The 21,101-nt window shown below is 40.3% G+C and overlaps 1 protein-coding gene across 1 annotated transcript in view; it reads left to right on the top strand.

Annotated features, from left to right (window-relative positions):
• Nucleotides 1-21,101, top strand: part of KALRN (kalirin RhoGEF kinase) — a 497,270-nt gene that overhangs the window by 230,016 nt on the left and 246,153 nt on the right. The window contains exons 7-9 of the mRNA XM_050711733.1: nt 1,339-1,530; nt 8,291-8,422; nt 14,398-14,628. Of these exons, the coding sequence (XP_050567690.1) occupies nt 1,339-1,530; nt 8,291-8,422; nt 14,398-14,628 (555 nt within the window). The remainder of the gene's footprint in view (nt 1-1,338; nt 1,531-8,290; nt 8,423-14,397; nt 14,629-21,101) is intronic.

The raw sequence follows: 21,101 nt of genomic DNA, 5'->3' as shown, positions 1-21,101 counted from the left end.
CATCCCTCATTACTTTAGCACCTACAGGTGTGGTTAGTATATATACTTTGTAGTTATCCTACAGGCTTTGCAGACATACATTGCCCTGCTTCACAACTTAGTTTGGAGCTGTGCCTGCCTCAGCCTTGCTCTGTTGTGTTTTATATTTGGATTGGCAGATACCTTTCCACATGGTGCTCCTACCCACTATGATGAGATCCTGCTCCAGAAAACATTTCAACCTCCAATTTATTATTTGCCCATGAGTAGTGCTGTAAAAATCATCAGGGCTCTGTCTGCCCTCGTGTGTAGGGGTCTTGCAGATTCCACTCTGAAATTCCTAAAGCCCTTTTGAAGTAGCTCAGCGAGATGAAAAGCAGGGAGTCGGTACTAGCAAAACATCTCAAATGCTGGGACGTTCCTTTCTTCCAGTGAAAGCAGAGAAAGAAGTGTTTACATCAAGTGACAATCCAGAAATCTGTACGACAGCTGTCATTTTTCTCTTGATAGTGCATCTGTGTATGACATTGTCATGGTGGCCGTTTATTTTTAGACTTATGTTCCAGTGCTTGGGGTATTGTAGTGTAGTTACTGCTGTCCACAGTCCAGTTTGAGAAAGACCTATCCTTCCACTGCTTTGAGGCTTAGTAAGAACCATCATGGAGAAGTCTTGTGAAGGAATAGAAAATAGCCTTTTAGTAGGCTTTATGAATCCTTCTAAATTCACAATGTAGTTAAATGGTATCTCTGCTGGAGAACAGCTTAAAATAACCTACAGAAAAGATACCATTTTAACTAAAGAATATAATGTAATAGTTATTTCTATGGAAACTTATTTTTCTATAGAATATCCTTATGAGCTCTTTTAAATTCTGTAACATTTTTACATCTGTTGACACTGCATGTCTATAAAGGATTGTCAGAGAGGTCTCAAAGGATAGAAAGCAAACATTTCATTTGTAAATATGTGGACTTAACACCCAGAAAGATTAAGTAATTCAACAGAAATATCAAGAATAAGGTAGAAGCGATGAGTAAACCCCAACAGGTGAGTAAATAGCTAATGTACGACAAATGGTTTTACCTAAATAAATACAGAAAAAAATAAACTGAAGAAGAAGTGGGGAGAGATAACAGTGGTAGATAATGGCATAGATGTGCAAAAAGATTCCTGGGGGATGTATTTTTAGAGTGGAAGGTAGTATGCCTGCTATTCATGCATATTTAAACGGGTGGTTGATTGCTCTCACCGAACTGCTCGGCTTTTCTCCAGCTAATGGTGTTTGGAATACGTAATGAAGGCAGAGGGTGGTCACGGTTCTTCCTGCTCGTTATTTATGTGTGCTTTTTAATTTTCAGAACGCCTATGTCAATATCAATCGGATCATGTCTGTTGCATCCAGGCTTTCTGAGGCAGGCCATTATGCATCCCAGCAAATTAAACAAATTTCTACCCAGCTGGATCAAGAGTGGAAGAGTTTTGCTGCAGCCCTGGATGAGCGCAGCACTATCTTAGCCATGTCTGCTGTCTTCCACCAGAAAGCTGAACAGGTGAGCTGCTTTTGTGACTGGCAAAGTGGTCCACTGCCACTTTGATAACAGTGATGCTGCAATTATTACCTGATGGCTTTTGGCTTATATACAGTGAGGTTAAAATTCTTGTTCCTGGTGGACCAGTGTCTCAAACACAAACAGCAATGTTCCCGCCCATTTCCCCCCCCCCCCACCCCCACCCTGCTCAGAATTGGCACGTGTTTTCTGAGTGGATAACAAAATATGTTTAGGCCTTGGTGTTGAGATCTGGTGATAACTGAAGTACTCTGGTGCAGTAATGTGCTGCCTTGTTTCTGTTGTCTAATATTTCATCAGTGCTGTGGATAAAGTCGGGATTATTATGGTCAAGAAAACAGTATGTATCTACATTCATATGTATATATAGTATGTGCACAGAAATATTCACAGGTATAACATAGACCTATACCAGCAGACAATTTCAAGGAGCCAAGGCATATTACTGTTAATGAAACTTACAAAATTTAGTCCACCATCTACTCCTGCAGCATTCTCCATTGCCCCAAATTTTGGTAGGCCTCAATAAGAGACAGCTAGGAGCGTCCCAGAGAATTTTCTGTCCCTAAACTCTGGTTTGCATCTTTAACAAGTACCACAATTGTTCCATAATTTCATGGCTAAAAACAGACTTAAAATGCGTCAGTGAATAAACCTGCTTTTTTACACCTAAACTAGATTCACTTAATAGTGATGGTTCAACTTTGGTTATATTGATTACATTCATTTTCCATTGACAAACGGTGCTTTGAGGCTCTCTTCAGTGCTGTTGTGCACTTGTTTTTTCCAAGTAGTTTGTTAAAGCTACTAAGTGGCTGTGGTTGATATTTATATAATAACCCATACTTCAAGTAGCTGAAGGAGAAATTATTACTGATAAGCCAGAAACTGTGCCTTGTAAGTCAGAATGTATGTATGGAAATGTTTAGCTAAAACAGTGAAGATTTTCTTTATTGTTTCTGAGCAGAGAATTATCATGGATTTTTCTTTATTTTCTGTTTCCTACTGTCAGCAGACCATAGCACAGAGCAATTACTCACCCTACTGGGCACTTACTCATGTAAGCATGCTCATTGGCTTTGAGACTGATACACTAACAAGATGACAAGTACAAGTACATTCATCTCAGTACAATGGGCACTGTAAAGTGTAGTTGTAGACTTAATACTGATAATTGCCTGTCATTGTATGTTCATAGAGAAAAAATCAAAAAAAATTATATCCAGTCTATAGTCTTAATGAGAATGATACAAGGTTTATTAATGAATTAGTTCTTTTTTGTTTGCTTTGGTTTAGTGTGTGTTTGTTTTGGGGGTTGTTTTGCTTGTTCACAAGCAATCCCCTATTTTTCTGAAGTGTCGGTCTTGTTTGCAATTTATGAGTAGTTGCCAAGGTATTTTGTAGTACAAAAAGCAATAAAACATAAAGCTGTACTAAGCAGTCTGTCAGCTAAAGGTGAATTTTTTTGTCACTCTACCCTTTGAACACTGTCAAAGTGGATATTTTGCTTCAGCCTTAACTTGAAAAAAAGCTCCACTAATGTCACTTTCAGCTTTGGTTCTTTTTTATTTTACAATTGAATGGATGGGGCTGAAAAACTCAGTCCTCCCTTGGCACCTCTATAAAAGGAACTGAATTTTCTTCTGCCTGACAGAAGACAGCCTCTCATTATTAGGCAGACAGGAGAGTTTGCTAATTCTGAACAGCAGTCGCTCCTCACTTGCAATAAGCAACAATTCAGTGGGATGTAAGTGCTGATCTCAAGCCTGTAGGCTCAGACTGCTGGAAGAAGGGGAATGTGGGAGTCAGTGTGTCCATTAGCCAAGGCTGAAGTGTTGGTCCTGCTTCAGTAACTGTGGTAGAATAAAGCAGTGACTTGTACACTAGTAATTTAGTCATCTGACCTCTGTATAGTATAAAAAGTGAGGTGTTTGGGATTTGCTCTCTAACTCAGACCAAATCTGTGATCTATCAAGCCTTCATTCCAAATGTAGTCCTTTATTATATGGCATCACCCAGGGTTGTGGTGGTGGTTTGTTTTTTTTTGTTATTGTTTTACTTTTTAAACTCAGATCAGAGCTTCCTCATTTTACAGTAAATATGGTTTATATCTCTGAAACAAAGATGTAGATAAACCCACTACTTCCTCTGCTCTAGATCAAATCTTGTTTTTGCTCCCTCTGTTCTTTTGTTAGTGGTAATACTGATGCAGATCCAACCATTTTTCCCACAGCATGCCCCTGCCTCCCCATACCAGTCTGATACGCAGATTGTCTTTCCATTTCCAGTGCGATAAGCCACTACCATCTCTTTATTCTGTCCCTCCTACTGATTGAAGTTCTCCATGATGCCAATAGGAAGCAAGTCTTAGTAAGATCATAATCTTTCAGCCTTTGGCACACCACAGCCTGCAAGGAAGTTGTTGGCTTGGGACAGAGATTTATGAAAAGCTCTGTGATAACTTATAATATGCAAGCTGAGCAGGAAACAACTTGTTTTTCAAGGTCTTTTCCTAAAGACCCCACACAGCACACTGTACAGAATACAATTTGTCTGGTTTGGAAGAATGAAAGGCTGAGTCAACCCTGCTGGGAACTGAACCTCACATCTGTCTTCATGTGCCTCAGAATCGCGTTGCTTGCCTGGCTCTCACAGCAGATACATGTGGCATGTTCAATTGAACTTGGCTGAATGAGTTCCTGGATCAAAGCTTGTTTTTTGCTTTGTCTCTTTCTTTTCCTTCTCTGTATGCGTTTTTGTGCACACGTGTGTCTTCCTTATTTTTTAAACATAATTTATACATACCAAATCATCATCAAGAAAATGCCAAAGAAAAGGGGGAAAAAAAAAGAAAGGAAGGAAAGAAAAGACAAGTGTTGCCAACTCAGCCTCCAGCCAAGCTTTCTTCAGCATGTGTGTTTGATCAAAACTAGTAAACTAAACTCCAAATACCTACTGTGTCCAGGTGAAGGCACAACTTGGGATACTCAATGGAGGTGTTTCCCAAATGTCCCTTAATTCTGCCTGGTACAAATCTTTCTTTTTTTCCTCTTCTCATGTGAGCATGGAAAGATATTCTAGAGCAAAAGAGAATCTGCTTCTGTATCTTTGGGTATATCTGAGGCTATTCAAAGTTGCAAGAGGATGTGTCTTATCTCACTGATTTTGAGAGAGCTGTGCTGAGTTACACCAGAGGAGACTCTGGCCCACTGAGTGCCAGATGGCAGAAGCAGACATACTACGTGTCCTCCCCTTTCTTGGTTGCAATCTCTGAAAGTGTGCTGAAGTATTAATAAGATGCTCACATCTCAGATTTTGTCAGAATGAACAAATTAATGTCTTCAATCATCTGAGAGATCCAAGCCAATTAATTCTGGGCCAGAGTCTACCCTCAGAAGTACACCAACAGAATTACTATTTAAAGTAGTTGGTGTGGGGTGCATACACTAGATATCCATGCTGATTCTCTGAAAACTGACCCCTGACTATTCATTTCATATTGCCTTACTCCCCAGCCAGGAATACGACTGTTCTCATCTCTATCTGGATCCCTCTCAGCACATCCTGGAGTTCTCTGTTTGAGGAAAGCAAATGAAAAGAAGAAAAAAAAAAAAAGGGAGGAAGAATTTGAAGAAAGGGAGGAAAGGAAAAGCCAGTTGACATCTGTGAGATGCAGGGATAAAAACAAGATAACTTCTGCATTAGGTAGGCAAAGGAAATTCCAGAAACAACATCAGGAAGCATACAGTTAACCTCATAAAAATAAAATTAAAAAAATCAGGGCATCAATAGATATTTTAGGCCACTGAAAAAACAATTCATTTGCTGCCTTCCCATCTTTCCCCACAGACCTTATGGATCCATCTCAGGATGACAAAGGCAGACTAGAGTCTGTTTTTTAATTTTTCTGGGCCTGGGAGAACCACCCTGGTTATGCTACAGTTCCCAGGTGGAGGCCTAGCAGCAAGTAAGGACTATGCAAAAAGGTGAAGGAATATGGACTACAAAATGACAGAGCTGTGTTTTGGAGCAGCCTTGTGATCCAGAATAGGAGTCACCACGGAGAACTTGAAAGAAGTTGCCTAAGAAGCCATTAGTACCTGACCTAATACAGAATTTGCGACTTAGGTGAATAGGTTGTGAGCTAGGAGTAAGTGTGGGTCGTTACTTTTGGATTACATCAGAGGCACAAAGATACCTTAGGGAAACTTTTAATTTTAGGAGAGATTTTTCTTAATCTTTCCTCAAGTCTTGAAAAACATGTAGAATTATTGGAGTCTGTCATTTCAAATCATATTTAGGCAGCTTTCATGTTCCCAGTAGGAGCTATTCCAGTCTAAGGGCTAACTAGAAACTTAAGCAATTAATTTAAATGATATTGAGTATCCACTAGACAGTAACAGCTCCTTTTCTGACCTCACAGTTAGCAATTTACAATTTTAAACTTCTTTTTTAACTCAAACAGTGACTGTTATATGAATGTGCTTCTAGCATGAAGGGTTACATAGAATAAAGTTGATCAGGTCCGCCACAGTAAGTGAAAAGTAATAAAAATTAACATAGCTGCTTTTTTCAAAATACCCAAATTCCAATGTTGTGAACTAATACTTTGCAAAAATTGTTTAAAAAAAAAAAAACTTGCTCTCTGCATGAATCTCCACATAGACCACCACTTCAGGGGTATCAGAGTAAAACACTGACAAGCTATATTTCTTCAAAATTCTTAAAAGAGAGGTTATCAACTGCTCCTGCTGGTGGTGGTACTAGTGAAATTGCTGATGTAATCGCTGATGTGACGTTCTCTATATACAATTGATATACAGAAGAAAGATGTGAGACAACCAGGTGTGAATGCACTTACATTCATCTTCTTGAGGTGTCTTCCACCTATGCTGCAAATCGCATTCTGGAGACATAGCAGTATATGAGAAATGGGTCTATAAGTGCTTGTACAAAAATTGGTAGAATTTGGCTATTTAGATAAGAGCCATAACTGTGTGATTTCAGCAGCAGGAACACTGGTCTATAAGGTGTAAAGATCTTTTGTTCCTTCTGTTCACCAAGAGGTTTATGTAACAGCTCTAGAAAGTATTGGTCTCGGCTCCATACTCTTAAAATTGCATAGGAAATTATGTGAATCCCACTAGCTTAGCAAAAAAGATGATGACTTCAGCTTCATGCAGGAGTGTTTGGGAATTTCATCTTAAGAGATTCAACAAATCAGTAGTCGAATCAACACAAGAGAACCTGCAATCCTTGATTCCAGTCTTCTAGAAAGCACGGTTTTCACTGGTAGATTTGTACCTCGTAGATATGAATGTTTAGGAATTTATCTTTGTTATTGAATCTTTGTACACTGAAAAGTATTTACAATGCAAACACTTTATAGCCTTGATTACACAGCAGTGTGGTGAATAGCTTTACACTGCTAATAAAAAAGGATGCTGGTGCCAGAACCAGAGTTGAATTGAAATTCTTTACTTTGAATCTCACAGCCCTTCATGCTGTGAGTTAGTGCTTTACTAACAAGCCACAGGTGAACGCTTCAGGAGTGGATAAAGCTGTGGTCCTGGGGGTGGTTTTGCAGCATTATACATTCACCCTACAGGGCACTGCATCTGTTGTATAATTAGCTGTTCTTTTTTATTTTTATAAATAGCCCTGAAGTATGGCAGGCTGGCTTAACAGCAAGATGGAGGAAGAGAAAATATTAATTAGTAATGAGGTGGCATTAGGCAGTCAGTATGGACAAAATATGAGCATGTTAGGTGCTGTGTTGTTGAAGTAGGCTCTGTTTAAAAGAAAAGGAGGATGGGAACCTTACAGACTAAATTCCACTCTTTTACAGAACAGGCAGCCTCCAGGAGAGCTTCCCCAATGTGTTCTGCCAAAGTGCATCAGCACTGCTCAGGAGGCCTTTAAGAGTGGAAAAAAATTTTTCCATCCCTCTGCTCCCCAAGCCTGTTCCATTTCTGGCTCTCTGTTAAGGCTTCCAACCAAGGTGCTAACCCATATCTATTGCAATGGCAATGACTTTTTTTTCCTCCCTTTTTGTGGATGTCTGCCCACCAGGAACTGGACTGAGACCAGCAGCTCATTTTGCATTGGCTGCCTGACAGCCATCAGATGGTAATGGTATCTGATCGCTGCTGACCTGGGCCAGAATCAAATGTGTGACCCAGAGGTTAAAGCCTTGGTATCCTATTAGCCATCCCACTGAGCTGGTGCTGAGGTGGGAGCTACTTGAATACAAACTGTCTGTCTATCACTGAAATGCATGTCAGCATTGATTTTAGTGGGAGTTTTGTATTGCCCAAATTAGCAGTGTTAAGTACAGGTAAGTGACCAAGGGAAGTTGGCAGCTGAGATGATGGCAAATACAGCTGGATGTGTAACTGTGTACTCCTGTGCCTCACGCTGATGTTTTTTTTCAAAATGTTGCAGCCTCCATGCTTGGTATGCAAAGTCTCTTAGAATGGATGTTTCCTTAACCTGGTTAAAGAAGCTAGTTTTTAATCAAGAAGAAACAGAATATGTTACCTTTGGATATAGGTGTTCTTCAGGCACTTGAAGGGGTGATAGGAATGTGCTGTTCCAGGGTGCCCATACGGATCCCTTATAACTGTGGTGTTCTCCTTGGTCCAAGCTACAGTCATCTGTGGCACTCTGCAAAGTTTTCTAAAGTTGACAGTGATGAGATGTTCTGTGTCGCTGTTGCTCATTGTTTCTGGAATTGTTTCAGTTCCTTTCAGGTGTGGATGCCTGGTGTAAAATGTGTAGTGAAGGAGGGCTCCCCTCTGAGATGCAAGACCTGGAACTGGCCATCCATCACCATCAGACCCTGTATGAGCAAGTAACACAGGCATACACCGAGGTACGTGTTTCCCAGAGGGTAATGTGAGTATCTAAGTGATAAGACACTTGATTGGGAGGTTGGCTTTTCCAAATAAGATAGGTTTGTATTCCATTGTTGCAACTCTTTCGAAGGAGGAGTCAAATCTACCTCTTCCCAGGCTGTAGGATTCTGGGGAGTCACAGTAATCTTGTCCCAAGGGCGCAGGGGACAAACCCAAACGGAAATGGAATCTGGAACTACTGTTGGCACCCCAAGGAAGAACAGTGTACCTGGCACCCCCAGGAAGAACAAGTAGCCCCTCGCTACAAGAAGGACATGGAGGTTGTTGTGGTTTAGCCCGGCTGGCAGCCAAACACCACACAGCCGTTCGCTCACCCTCCCCCCTCCCTCTCCGGGATGGGGGAGAGAAATGGGAAAGTGAAGCCTGTGAGTTGAGATAACGACAGTTTATTAAGACAGGAAAATTAATAACAATAATAATAATAATAATAATAATAATAATAATAGTAATAATGTGTACAAAATAAGTGATGCACAATGCAATTGCTCACCACCCGTTGACCGATGCCCAGCCTATCCCCGAGCAGCCGGCCCCCCCACCCCGGCTAGCCACCCCTATATATTGTTCAGCATGACGTCAGATGGTATGGAATACCCCTTTGGCCAGTTTGGGTCAGCTGTCCTGGGTCTGTCCCCTCCCAGCTCCTGCTGCACCCCCAGCCTGCTCGCTAGCAGGACAGAGCGAGAAGCTGAAAAGTCCTTGGCTTGGTGTAAGCATTGCTCTACAACAATTAAAACATCAGCATGTTATCAGCGCTCTTCTCATCCTAATCCAAAACATAACACCCTGCCAGCTACTAGCAGGAAAATTAACTCTGTCCTACCTGAAACCAGGACAGAGGTGCTCGAGAGAGTCCAGAGAAGGGCAACGAAGCTGGTGAGGGGTCTGGAGAACAAGTCTTACAAGGAACGGCTGAGGGAGCTGGGGTTGTTCAGCCTGGAGAAGAGGAGGCTCAGGGGCAACCTTATTGTTCTTTATAGGTACCTTAAAGGAGGCTGTAGTGAGGTGGGGGTTGGTCTATTCTCCCACGTGCCTGGTGAGAGGACGAGGGGGAATGGGATAAAGTTGCGACAGGGGAGGTTTAGGTTGGATATTAGGAAGAACTTCTTTACCGAAAGGGTTGTTAGGCATTGGAATGGGCTGCCCAGGGAAGTGGTTGAGTCACCATCCCTGGAGATCTTTAAGAGACGTTTAGATGTTGAACTTAGTGATATGGTTTAGTGGAGGACTTGTTAGTGTTAGGTCAGAGGTTGGACTAGGTGATCTTGGAGGTCTCTTCCAACCTAGACGATTCTGTGAACAGTTTCACTGCCTTTGCTGAAGTGGAAACCCATTTAAGATGGCAGTAGCTTTGTTCCTGTTGCATTCCTACTGTGAATGAGTCATGACACAGGTATGCAAATGGAAACTGAGGATGACAAAGGCTTCTTGCTTCAAAATATGAAGTCACAGAGATGCCAGGTCCTCATTATAAAAAATGCTGTGAAAGAAAGAGATTTAGATGTATTTAGATGTCCAGCTCTTGCTCTGTTCATCATGTTCTTGGAAGAATATATAGAATAAAATGCAGGAGAAAATTATTTGCTATTCGGGGGTTGGCAGTACACGTACATGGTGAAGTTGTTCAGATACCATGAACGTAAGTGATGTTAAATAGTAATCTATTTTCTGAGTAACTGGAAGAATTTGAGTGTTAATCATTAGAGCAATTCTGGGTTATAATCATGAAGGAGCAGTTCCTAATTCAGTACTCAGACAGGCTTCTCAGGAGCAGTAACTTGTGTGAGCAAACACAGAACAGCCCAGTTGACCTCCAGTTACAACCATGAGTTTTATACATGTGTCTAGTCAGAAACTAAGGTTTTCTGATAGCACTTAAAAATACTTTTAAAAAGTAAGTCAATTTGGGGTTAAATAAAAAACAGTGTTTGAAACTGGCATTTTGTTTAGGACCCCCAGTCTTAGTTTTTATGAAAATAAAATTGATTTAAAACACAAAAGCAACATTTAAAATGCATATTACTTTTACTGATGCTTCCTCAGAAAGCTACAGATTGTCACAGACACAGCTGTTTAAAACACTTCTGTATTATTTCACTAATAAGCACATTTTTAAACAGTCTGTAGAACTGTCAGAGAGGTTACAGTCTGTTATTTCTGAAGTGTTAATTCCTTTGACTACAGCTACATGGTGAGCTGAAAAGCCTAGATTAGACTTAAGAGTCCTGCCTCCTATCCACATGCCCGTATCTCCAATGCAGACAATGCCTCTTGTCTGTAGAATTTAATGTCTTCCCTCAGAGCTCTCTATGATGGGATGAAAATGGTAGCTTTCTCTTTCATTTCTTTTCCTGTGGAGTCATTGAAAATGTTTTTACTTCTGTAATTGTAAGATATTTGAAATGGAACGCACGTTGCATGGAATAAACATCTAAATCTGGATATAGGGGCCTCTTCTGTTCTATTACAGAGAAAAATGAAGTGTTTCACATACTCTGCAGGAACCCAAGAAGAAATGCCCAAGGAATTTTAGGAAAAAAAAAATCTTTTTTTTCCATCTTACCATGGTTATAGCCATAATTGTTTGCTTCTTTCCTTTATTGACCATGAGTGAAGCTCAAAAATAGTGAAGGCAGAGACCATGGGTCTGATATGCAATCCTCTTCTACCCTGCTGGTAACACCAAAAAGGTTCTCTTCAGTCAGGTTTGAGCTACGTTGATGGTAAGACTCTTGTTCAGTATGACTTGATTAACTGTATTAACTGAATTTTACAGTCTGTTCCCAGAGGCATGATATATTTGCTCTAAAGACCCATTTTTTTTCCTAGTGCAAATTGTAGCTGTCTCACAGATGGCACCATTAGTCTAGTCAGTGGCAAGGCTTTGGAGGTATTGCTGACCCAATATATAGGATGTTTACAGATTATAGCTTATTCACTAGTTATGCATACAACTTCCATGGAGATTATTGCATTAGCGCAATAAAATCTAGCTTTTAGGGTTAACTCAAGGACACACAATGTCTTACAGAAGCATTTACATACAGCACACCCTATTCCTTTTCCCATCATGAAGTCAAAATGCAGGAACATCACCAAATGACAGGAGTATGTACATCTCACATGATGAGTTAAACCTTTCCAGACAGTCCAGGCAATTCTGTACTTTTCAAAATAAGAAATAAATGGTCAAATTTGCTTTGACAAACAGCACTGGCACTTAGACATCACAGGGGCTGCAAGTTATGCTGGGTGTAGATCCATTAATGTTAAGACTTTTGCAGCACTTTTTAAAAATGTAAGTGATGCAACTAAACTGAGTTGTTGATGCTTGTGACCTTGCACAGTCCCTGAAAAATTCAGAAGATTCACATGAAAAGAGATTTTGTTTTACTTTTTGCAATTCTAAGAACATGGAAATGACTGTAAGAACACAGCAGGTAGCTCCTCCATTTGTGAAGCTGTTCATTTCTGTAAATTGTGCATTGCTGAACTCTAAGAGCACAGATCTTTTGTGCCCGTTGATTGGGAATGCAGTAATATTCACAACAAAAATACTTCCAGGAAAGAAACTTTTTAAACCAAAGAACTGCAGAGCTGTAGAAGACATGAAGTCCTGGAATATGTATGTATCTTTGCAAATATTGAACACCACTGGTTATCTGTTTGTCACCGTGCTGCTTGCCATGTATTTATTGTACGTGTCATCCAGCATGACAGGACAAGCCTGTAAGTTGGAGAGCAGGAGAACATTTCTAATAGCCTCTAACTTGTGTTAATGATTATTAGCAGGACAACTCAAGCACCTGGTGTCTGGCATTTATCTCTAGCTGTGCAGAGAATGACTGGAAGGCTATGCCCATCAGGGAAGAATCATAACTTGTAATCTCTGAGGCTTTTTGGACAGACAACAGGAACAAATACCTCATGGAATAGATAAAAGCCTAAATCCTATAGAAGAAGAAAGGAGTCAAAGAATGCAGAAATGCACTTGTCTCTCTTCCTCCTCCTTCTCATGCTGTGAGTCTGGGAGAATATCCTGTCTCAGCTTTAGATGAAGCAGGTGCATACACAGAAGTTGCTGTAACTCCAGCCAGGGACAGATGTGGACCAACTGTAAACCCAAAAGCCAGTACCAGGACAGTAGTGAATTCACATGGTGAATTTAGCCAGTGAAAAGAGTGAGTTCCAGGTCTAAGAAGCTGCTCCCAATTGTGTGCATGGCCATGGTTTCCTGTTCCCAGTGATTAGATTGTAGCTGATTATCTTCTCCCAGATACAATAGCATGTCATATGCCTTGTCTTCTTCCCTGTATGGATGCTGCTTCTTCCTGCCTAGCAGCTATTGCCACCTCCATAAAGTTGCTAAGGTAACACCTGTGCCTCGGTGTGCACTGCTAAAATCCCCAGCATCTCCACTGTGCACTGCTGCTGGCGAGTGCGACTCTTCCCTCTGTGGCCCCAGCAGGCTTCAGCATGTGCAAATTGTTCCAGCTGGTCCTCAGCAGCAACTGAATTTGAGTACAGAAAGCCTCTCCCTACGGACTCTCCATTTACTTCCTGATCTAATTCCAAGTTACCCTGAATATTTTAAAAAATCCCCAAGGATCTGCCTAAGCCCACCTAGTAGCTACCTAGTATGATGAGATTTGACTCCCAGTTTTTCCAGTATAAATCACAAAGGCTCTCTTCATTTCTCTGCAATTGCACCAGACATATGCTGCTGTAACAGACTGCGATGTGGCATGGCTTGCCAAAAGACTCAGTTTGGGATTAATGGGTATTTGCTATATTTGAACAAGCAATTTATAATACAGAGATAAGTGAGACTTGAAAATCCTTGAGAAATGTTTTAACTTTGACTGATAATGCTCAAAATTCAACCTGGATGGAAAATGTTCTTTAAACCATTCTCTAGCAAGGTTGGTGATTATGACTACATAGAAATGAAAACACTTTTCAGAAAATCTTGTCGTGTCATTGTAGTTTGTTTCAGAGGGAAAGGAGGAAAGTGGACTGGGAAAATAACAGATTCCAATAATGTCCTTATTTAGTGTTTCTGTTGAACAAAATATTCTAACGTTGTACTCTGCAGCTGAAAAATATTTCAAAAACATTTTTAGAGAATTAATGTGTGCATGCACTTATTAAGAATGTTTGTTAGGATTTTTTTTTGGTTCCACTTTTCATTTTGCCCCTGCAATATGAAAATGCTCCAGAAACATTCCAGAAAAATAGCTGGCTTTCTATTTTTTAATTCCCCAATGCCTTTGCATCTGAAAATGTGCTTTAATATGCACAAAAAAGGTTACATACATGCAGAAGGCTTTCCATTTGCCAACAAACTTTGTAGGCCATTGAAAATGGAGGCTATAGATGCCTCTGAGCTATCCTGAGGAAGAGAAGAATTGCTATCATATACTAATTTATTTTTCACTGTCGCTGAATGAAGTACAGAATCAGAATGTCACACTTCTCAATGTATATTCATACTTAGTAATCCTACGAAGAAAGGACTCTCCCATACCGTACAGAATATGACTGACTCTGCCATCTGTGGTTTTCTTAAAATGCCACCTCCTCACAAAAAATAGGCCTGCTATTGCAAATGCCACCTGTCATCAGCTAGTGCACGTCAAGAGTGTTCGATGCCCGAGTGTCAGAACATAACACAGCCTTGGGATCTCTAGTTCCATGCAGCCTCAGCAGCACAGTATCTGTGCTCCTGCTGAGTGGCACAGCAGGCCCACCAGGAAGTGAAGGCAGGTGCTGCATGTGCAAGTACAAGTCAAAAGGAGACGTTATGAGGTCTTTCTTCCTTTCTGACTAAAGGAAAAGACACGGGGGAAAAAAGAATCAGCTAGACTGTTCTTTGTCAGCTCTTGGATGTTTCAGTACCAGGGCAGTGCAGTAGATGTGTTTCTTCACTCAGGTGAGCCAGGATGGGAAAGCCTTGTTGGATGTCCTACAGCGTCCCTTGAGCCCTGGGAACTCTGAATCCCTTACTGCTACTGCAAACTACTCCAAGGCTGTTCACCAGGTGTTGGATGTGGTACATGAAGTCCTGCATCACCAGCGGCGCCTAGAGAGCATCTGGCAACACCGAAAAGTCCGGCTACATCAAAGGCTGCAACTCTGTGTTTTCCAGCAGGATGTTCAACAGGTAATGCCATTACGAAAAGGAGGTAAAGAATGGTCTTTTATTTGCAGACATAAAGATTGTTTGGTGCCTTATCTGGAGGATATTGCTACAACCAAGATTTCATGTGCAGCTCTGCCTGTGCTAGAACCATGCTGAAATACTAATGCACCTTTCAGTACCTCTCAGTTTCACATTGAAGTCATCAGTCAGTCCACTGATTATTGATCAATCCATTCCCCATGGGAATGCGACACTCTTTTCAGTGGTTAATTTGTCATAAGTGAGCAATTAGCTGTAGGTACTCTGCTGTTCTTGAGAAAACAGCATTTACTAGAAAAAGAAGGATTTCAAGTGTAAAAAGCAATTGAACCATGGTATATTTCAGCCTCCTGTGTGGAGGCAATACAGATACAGGCCTTTTAGTGGCGGTGCTTAGATGATCTTTGCATTATTGCCATTTGTGGAGGGCAGGTACCTGTGCTATGAGTTTGCTGGCTCAAATGAACTGCACACCCCAATGTACATAGCCCAGCTCACAAAAACACAGTTCTTACAGTACAGGCTCACCTCTGAGAATTCAGGCTCCAGGGAAATAACATTTCTGTCAAAAAGGAATCCTTTTGAGTACCACCACAACAGTGTAACTGACAGTAAGAATGAGATGCCATTTTCGTAGCTGCTAAATATGCAAACACAATCAACAGATGTTACAGGACTCCGCTCATTCCTCAGGGTGTGGTTTGTTTACGGGCCCCTGTACAGCCTGAAACAGATGTTGGTGGCAATATGGTACTTGCTTTAAATGAAGAGGCTGAACGCTCTAATTGTGTTTATGGAGCATTTTAATGTCCCTGGGGTTCTTTATGTCAGTGCCTTCCTCCCAGTGAAACATGAGGTGGAGATGGAGCGACAAAGCTATCACAGGCAAAATAGACATGAACCAGCAAGGAAGGGGGACAGGCCACTTGTATGCAACATGTGTATGTTTGTGGTCCTGTTAGTGCCATAGTTAAAGTGCACCAGCACAGATAGAACTGTGGCTGTAGATATCCTTCACAAATACATGTGACCATTTCTTTGGCGAACTTGAGAAGTTTGCTAGAATTTATACCTGCTCATTTTTTCCCATGAAACCACACAAGTATTCATGCCATATATATAATTAAAACTGAGATTTAATGTAACAGATGCTTAATTTAAGCAACTTCACTTTCATTATGTACCAGCAAACGTACTGCATGGTAATGAAATTCATAAGCCATATATTAAATAGAGCACATACTTGGAATTCAGCTAGAATGCTCTGCAAATTTTCTCAACTTTGATGTATTATCTTAATACAATTTGGGGGTTAAAATCTTAAAAAACGGGGTATAGTAAATTATGGTATTTTTACATTTTTTTCCAACTGTGGTATATAATGTCAACAGTAATCCATATTAGCTTATGTATTCTTCGTCCCCTAGGGTGATTGACGCTTTTGTTCAATACCTCCACCCCAAAGCTTTCTTTTCTCTTTTGAAATCAGTAGCAGTGCTTATGAGGTTCATTCGAGAAACACATTCAAACTTTTACTTCCCACTTAATTCAAGGCAACGAGACTGTGTCACTGGTTTTCAAAAAGTACAGGTCTTTTGTGTGTAATCTGACTTCTGGTGAAAGGAGAAAAAAAAAAAAAAAGAAGCAGTAAGAGTCGCTGGATTCCAATCGATTTAGAAAGCATCACTCTGTGTGAGTTCTGTTGGCAGCAATCTTTCCAAATTTTTCTCTTAATGGTTAGTTATTATCTGGGAAACAACAGCTTAATGACAGACGTTTCTGTCCCAGCACACACTTACATCCCTTTGTCCTACTTAGAAAGTATAGAGGAAGAGATGAATCATTCTGTTCACTAAACATCTGTACTATTCAAAACGAATGCTTTGTAACTCATAAATGAAATTAGCAGCTAAACAGAAATATGAAGTGTAGATTCCATGAGGAGGAGGAAGATATCTGAGTATGCTTTTTGGTTTGTGTTTTTTTTTGTTGTTGTTGATTTGGTTTTGTTTTGAAAGTAATCACCTCCTATGTATCTGTTGTGCAGTTCCTATTATGCTTGCTTTTTTAAATAGCTATCAGCTGGCAGGTGAAGCTGTCTACTAGTAAGTTGTCTGCTAGCCAAAGTAACATCTGCCTTATCAGTATTTAATAACTTTTAACTAGCTTCTTCCTGGTTCAAATCAAAAAAGAAAAAGGTGTGTGGGAGAACAAATCCTGACAGGAGAGTCCTGAGTTTGTTAGAATTTGCTGTCTGTCTTCTAGACCGGCAACGATACAGTGCAGTTTCTCAAAGGAAGAGCTCCTCTTCCCTTTCCACCCAGCTCTAAATTTAAGGTTATCGCTGCACATATCCCATGGCTCACCCTCTCCAGGGTTGGCCAATGCAGTGAAAATTCAGGTAGAAGATGATCTGTCAGACCTTACACTCACTCAACTTGTTCATCTCTACCTTTCTCTTCATGTCAGCTGTTCTGCATCAATCTTGTCTTAAAAGCAGATGTGAACAGGGACTGGTTTTGTTATGTTTCATGTTTCTAGTACAGATTCCAAGATTATTTTGCATGCTCTTGCTCTATGCTTAACTGCATTAATAGTTTTTAGTAAAGACAGATCTCCAAGAACAGATCCTTTTGGATCCTGAGAGATCAATTATTTTTTCACTTAACTACTCTAATTAGACTTGACAGAAGGTTCAAATACTTAGTCATGCAATGTCAACTTTCCATAAGTCTTGCAAAACTGGGTAGCTGGATGAAAGATTTATGTAGTCCACGTGTGTCCTTTGGACTGGATTTAAGGGTTATTCTGCATTAGAAGGGGCTCGTTCACTTCATTCTTGATATCTTCTACACCATTTGCAAGGCCAGAGTACACACTGCGTGCATTGCTAGCAGGTCAGGGCAATGTTCTGAGATAATCTCCCACCGACAAGGAAATCCTTTTGATTGTAATTTGGTTTCAGTTTGAACTGGACAAAACCTGAAAACATTGAAAATGACAAATTAAAAGAAACCAAAGTGATTCCTATTCTGAGAAAGAATGCATCTGTACAGTAATGTTGTAACCAAAGTAGTTGTGCCATAGAAAAAAATAGTTTGAACACTGTGGATTGCCAAGTTACAAGTATATGAAATGTTATGCTATAAAATGTCATTAAAGTAATCGCTACCTCACACCATCAGACATTTTCCAAGATTATTTGCTGTTAAATTTATATGTTAATACAATGATATCAGTTTGCACATGTGAACAAAGGTAAATAATGGTGTACTAAGAACTATGAGTTATGAAAATACAGCATTTTAAAGAAGGAAAGAAAATAAATGGAGTGAAACTGCTTTTGCAGCCTTCACAGGAAATGGAGCACCATTCACACAATAGAAATAGCAGATAAGACAATTTGTGGGCTGTTATAAGGCTCTACACAGGCATAAACTGACAAGGAACTCTTTTAATACCAGAAGTATTTAGGATCGTTATAAAAAAAATGTTGGATTGCCAACTGTGTAAAATACTTCATTGCTTCTCTTGTTTTTCAGAAGTTCTCTATCATTTCAGATAGGGAAGAGCTGTGCTGTTTGATCCCTTAACACAGCTGTGGGAGGAGGTGCTGAGATTCTGTCTTACATGCGAGGAAAAAAATCCCTTCGACATTCATACTGTTATTCTGTAATGGCTGCAGATGCTTTAGCCCATTTATGGTAGCTTTTTCTTTTTGTCCCTCTCTGCTCTGGGTCTTCTGCTTTTCCAGACTACTTACCAGTAAATTTACACCATTTCAATTTCTGTCGAAAATTGAAATTGTTCTAATGTTGTCTCCAATTTTGCCTGCTTTGCCCTGTTACATCTTGATTTACCCTGTCTGCCTTGGCATGTGTCTCTCCACTTTAATACGTTCCCTTTGCACTCTTGAACACCAACAGTGTAAAACAGCAAGGCACAACAAGTGTTGTACCATAAGCAGATGTTATTGAACAGCCTTAGAAATAACTGTAGTAAGTTTATAGCATCATCCTTCACTCCATTGCCTTCCCCTATCCCCTTGGTTTAATATACGCAAGAATTTTGTCTGAATTCTCTCACTTCATAAACTCATTCAAATGAAGCTGTAAAGCCCAAAGCATACCTATTAAAGTAGAAGGAAAATGGAGACCTATCAGATGCATTATTGAAATGGTCTGTGCATGCCTTGAAGTTGGTATTTTAAAGCACTTTGATGGTGGAATAGTCAAACTGCTGCTCTTATTCTGCAGGCATCATTCCTTCTCGTGGAAGTTCTTGGTCTTTCCACCCATCTGTGTATGCACAGACACCAACACCCTGCCTGACACAGCCAACCTTATTCTCTACAGATTCATGTGCTTCTCTCATTGCTGGTGCTGCTTCCTTCTTGCTTCACTTTGGTTGTGATGGTTGCCTGTAAAGGAGGAGCTGGAAAATAGGTGGATGTAGAGGTCCTGTCTGCACTGGTGGTGTTTCCTGGCTTTGTACAATGTCTTGAGTTACCTGGGATGTCTCTGCATGGAAAAATGGAACATGTATCTCATGCCAGGTGAAGACTCGCAGTAAGCCACAGGATGTCCATCACTAATAAACCCTTATTAGCAAGTGGGTACCAGTTTACTAGGAAAGCTAGGACTGTTGCCATACCAGTTACGGTGATGTGTCAAATCCCTCTTGTTATTAAAAAAGGTCAAGCTAGACCAGCACCAGGTTCATCTGGGTTTCTCTAAATTTGTGGATCTGTGTCCTGTTGGCTTCATGCCCAGAGACGTTAATGAGCATAGCTTTGGTTTCCCTGTGTGGTTATCTGCCTCTGGTGATGGATAAAAAGGCCATGTGGCCACACTGATATCATTACATTTACCAGCTGCCATTGTTGTGGGAGACTGCAAAGTATTGCAGAGGAAAGGCTGTCTCTCTTCATATCCAAGCACTTTAACTTGTAACATGTCTGGCTTTTACTGGCCGAGAAAACAGATCATTCCCTGTTCCTGCCCTGCTCCACTTGTATGGAGAAAAATGTCCTGCCAACATCTATCTGCCTCCATACACTGTCCAAAAACAGTGAATACTTCATGTGATGCATGTGATCTACATAGTCCATTTACAGAAGAATGCTGGGATGTTTGTGGCAGTTCATGATTCATTTAGCTTTCACAGAAGATTTTAGAGGATTAGGTCTGCACATCCCCCACATATGCATGCAATCAGATGTTTTGATCACTTCAAGGCAATGACTTCTCCAAAATTCTGTAGTTTTCTATCTTGTCACAGTTTGTTTCAAAGACGGAAGAAATCAGACTATATATCTCCTTTTATGATTTGTTTACAGTAAGTACCTTCACTGAGCCTTGTAAAACAAGAGATTTATTTGTAAACAAGAGCAAAGTAAAAAGAACATTAGAATCAAGTCAAGATTATATTTACTGCCATATGACTTCAGCCACAGCATCCTGCAAAAACACATCACTGCTCTCTGCACCATCTGAGCAGATTTAGCTTGTAAATTACTACCACTGACAGATAAATAATTAAAACATTAGAAGCATCCTAGAGAATTTTCACAGCCCCTTTGGTAAATTTATCAACTAATGTCATGCACTTAGTTTGTCACTCAAATGTTTGAATTGTCGAAGTATTACTGCTGTACTTTCTCTGAGAGTACAACGTGTATGTGATCTTACCACCCATAAGGTTGCAGTGGTACCTGATGGTGAGTAGAGGTTGAACTCTGGTTGTACCGTACCAAAAAATTAATGAAAAAAGGAACTCAGGAGTCAATACTGGTAAAACTACCTGGCAACCTTGTCCCAGTGGGAAGTGACAGAATTGAAAATGATCTTTTGTCATCCAAGACCGAGAGATAAATAAATAACTCTGCTTTTACGAACTGTGCCCTTCCAGATAATTGTTGAGGCTAAAGTGTCCACACCTAGTTTATTATCTAATATAAATATCTCACCACAGAATTTGGTAGATCACAGTAAAATTTACCTACATATCTTATTAAGTTAGCCCTTTAGAGATGTGCACATGCTTACAAACCCACATCGCATCCTCAACCGTCTCTTTCTTGGTGCTTGTCTGGTGTATTATTTATGCCGTAAACAACAGTAAGTCTGTAGTAAAAACGATTTTTGTTTGTTTCCATCCCCTTTTTGTCACAGACCATGCAATAAAACATCTTGGCAACTGCGTCTTTAGAGCAATTTTCATTCCATTCTTTTGTTCCTGCCAAAGCAACTGGCACCTTTTCAGGCAGCGTGAGCGTAAGTCCAGGCAATGAAGAGGTTTGTGGCCCCACATATCTTCCGAAGAGGGCTGACAAGTAACCAACACTGTCACTGATTTGAAAGTGAAATGGTGCTGATTAGTATCCTGCAGATCTATGAAATGAATTAATAATGGCATGGCCATTTAAATAACACAAGGCTTTGTGTTTCTGTTCT

This window comes from Cygnus atratus, chromosome 6 (genome assembly GCF_013377495.2).
Source record: "Cygnus atratus isolate AKBS03 ecotype Queensland, Australia chromosome 6, CAtr_DNAZoo_HiC_assembly, whole genome shotgun sequence".
In the NCBI taxonomy this organism is placed as follows: Eukaryota; Metazoa; Chordata; class Aves; order Anseriformes; family Anatidae; genus Cygnus; species Cygnus atratus.
Note: the sequence above shows the minus strand (reverse complement) of the source record. Positions and strands in the feature narration are given on the sequence as shown.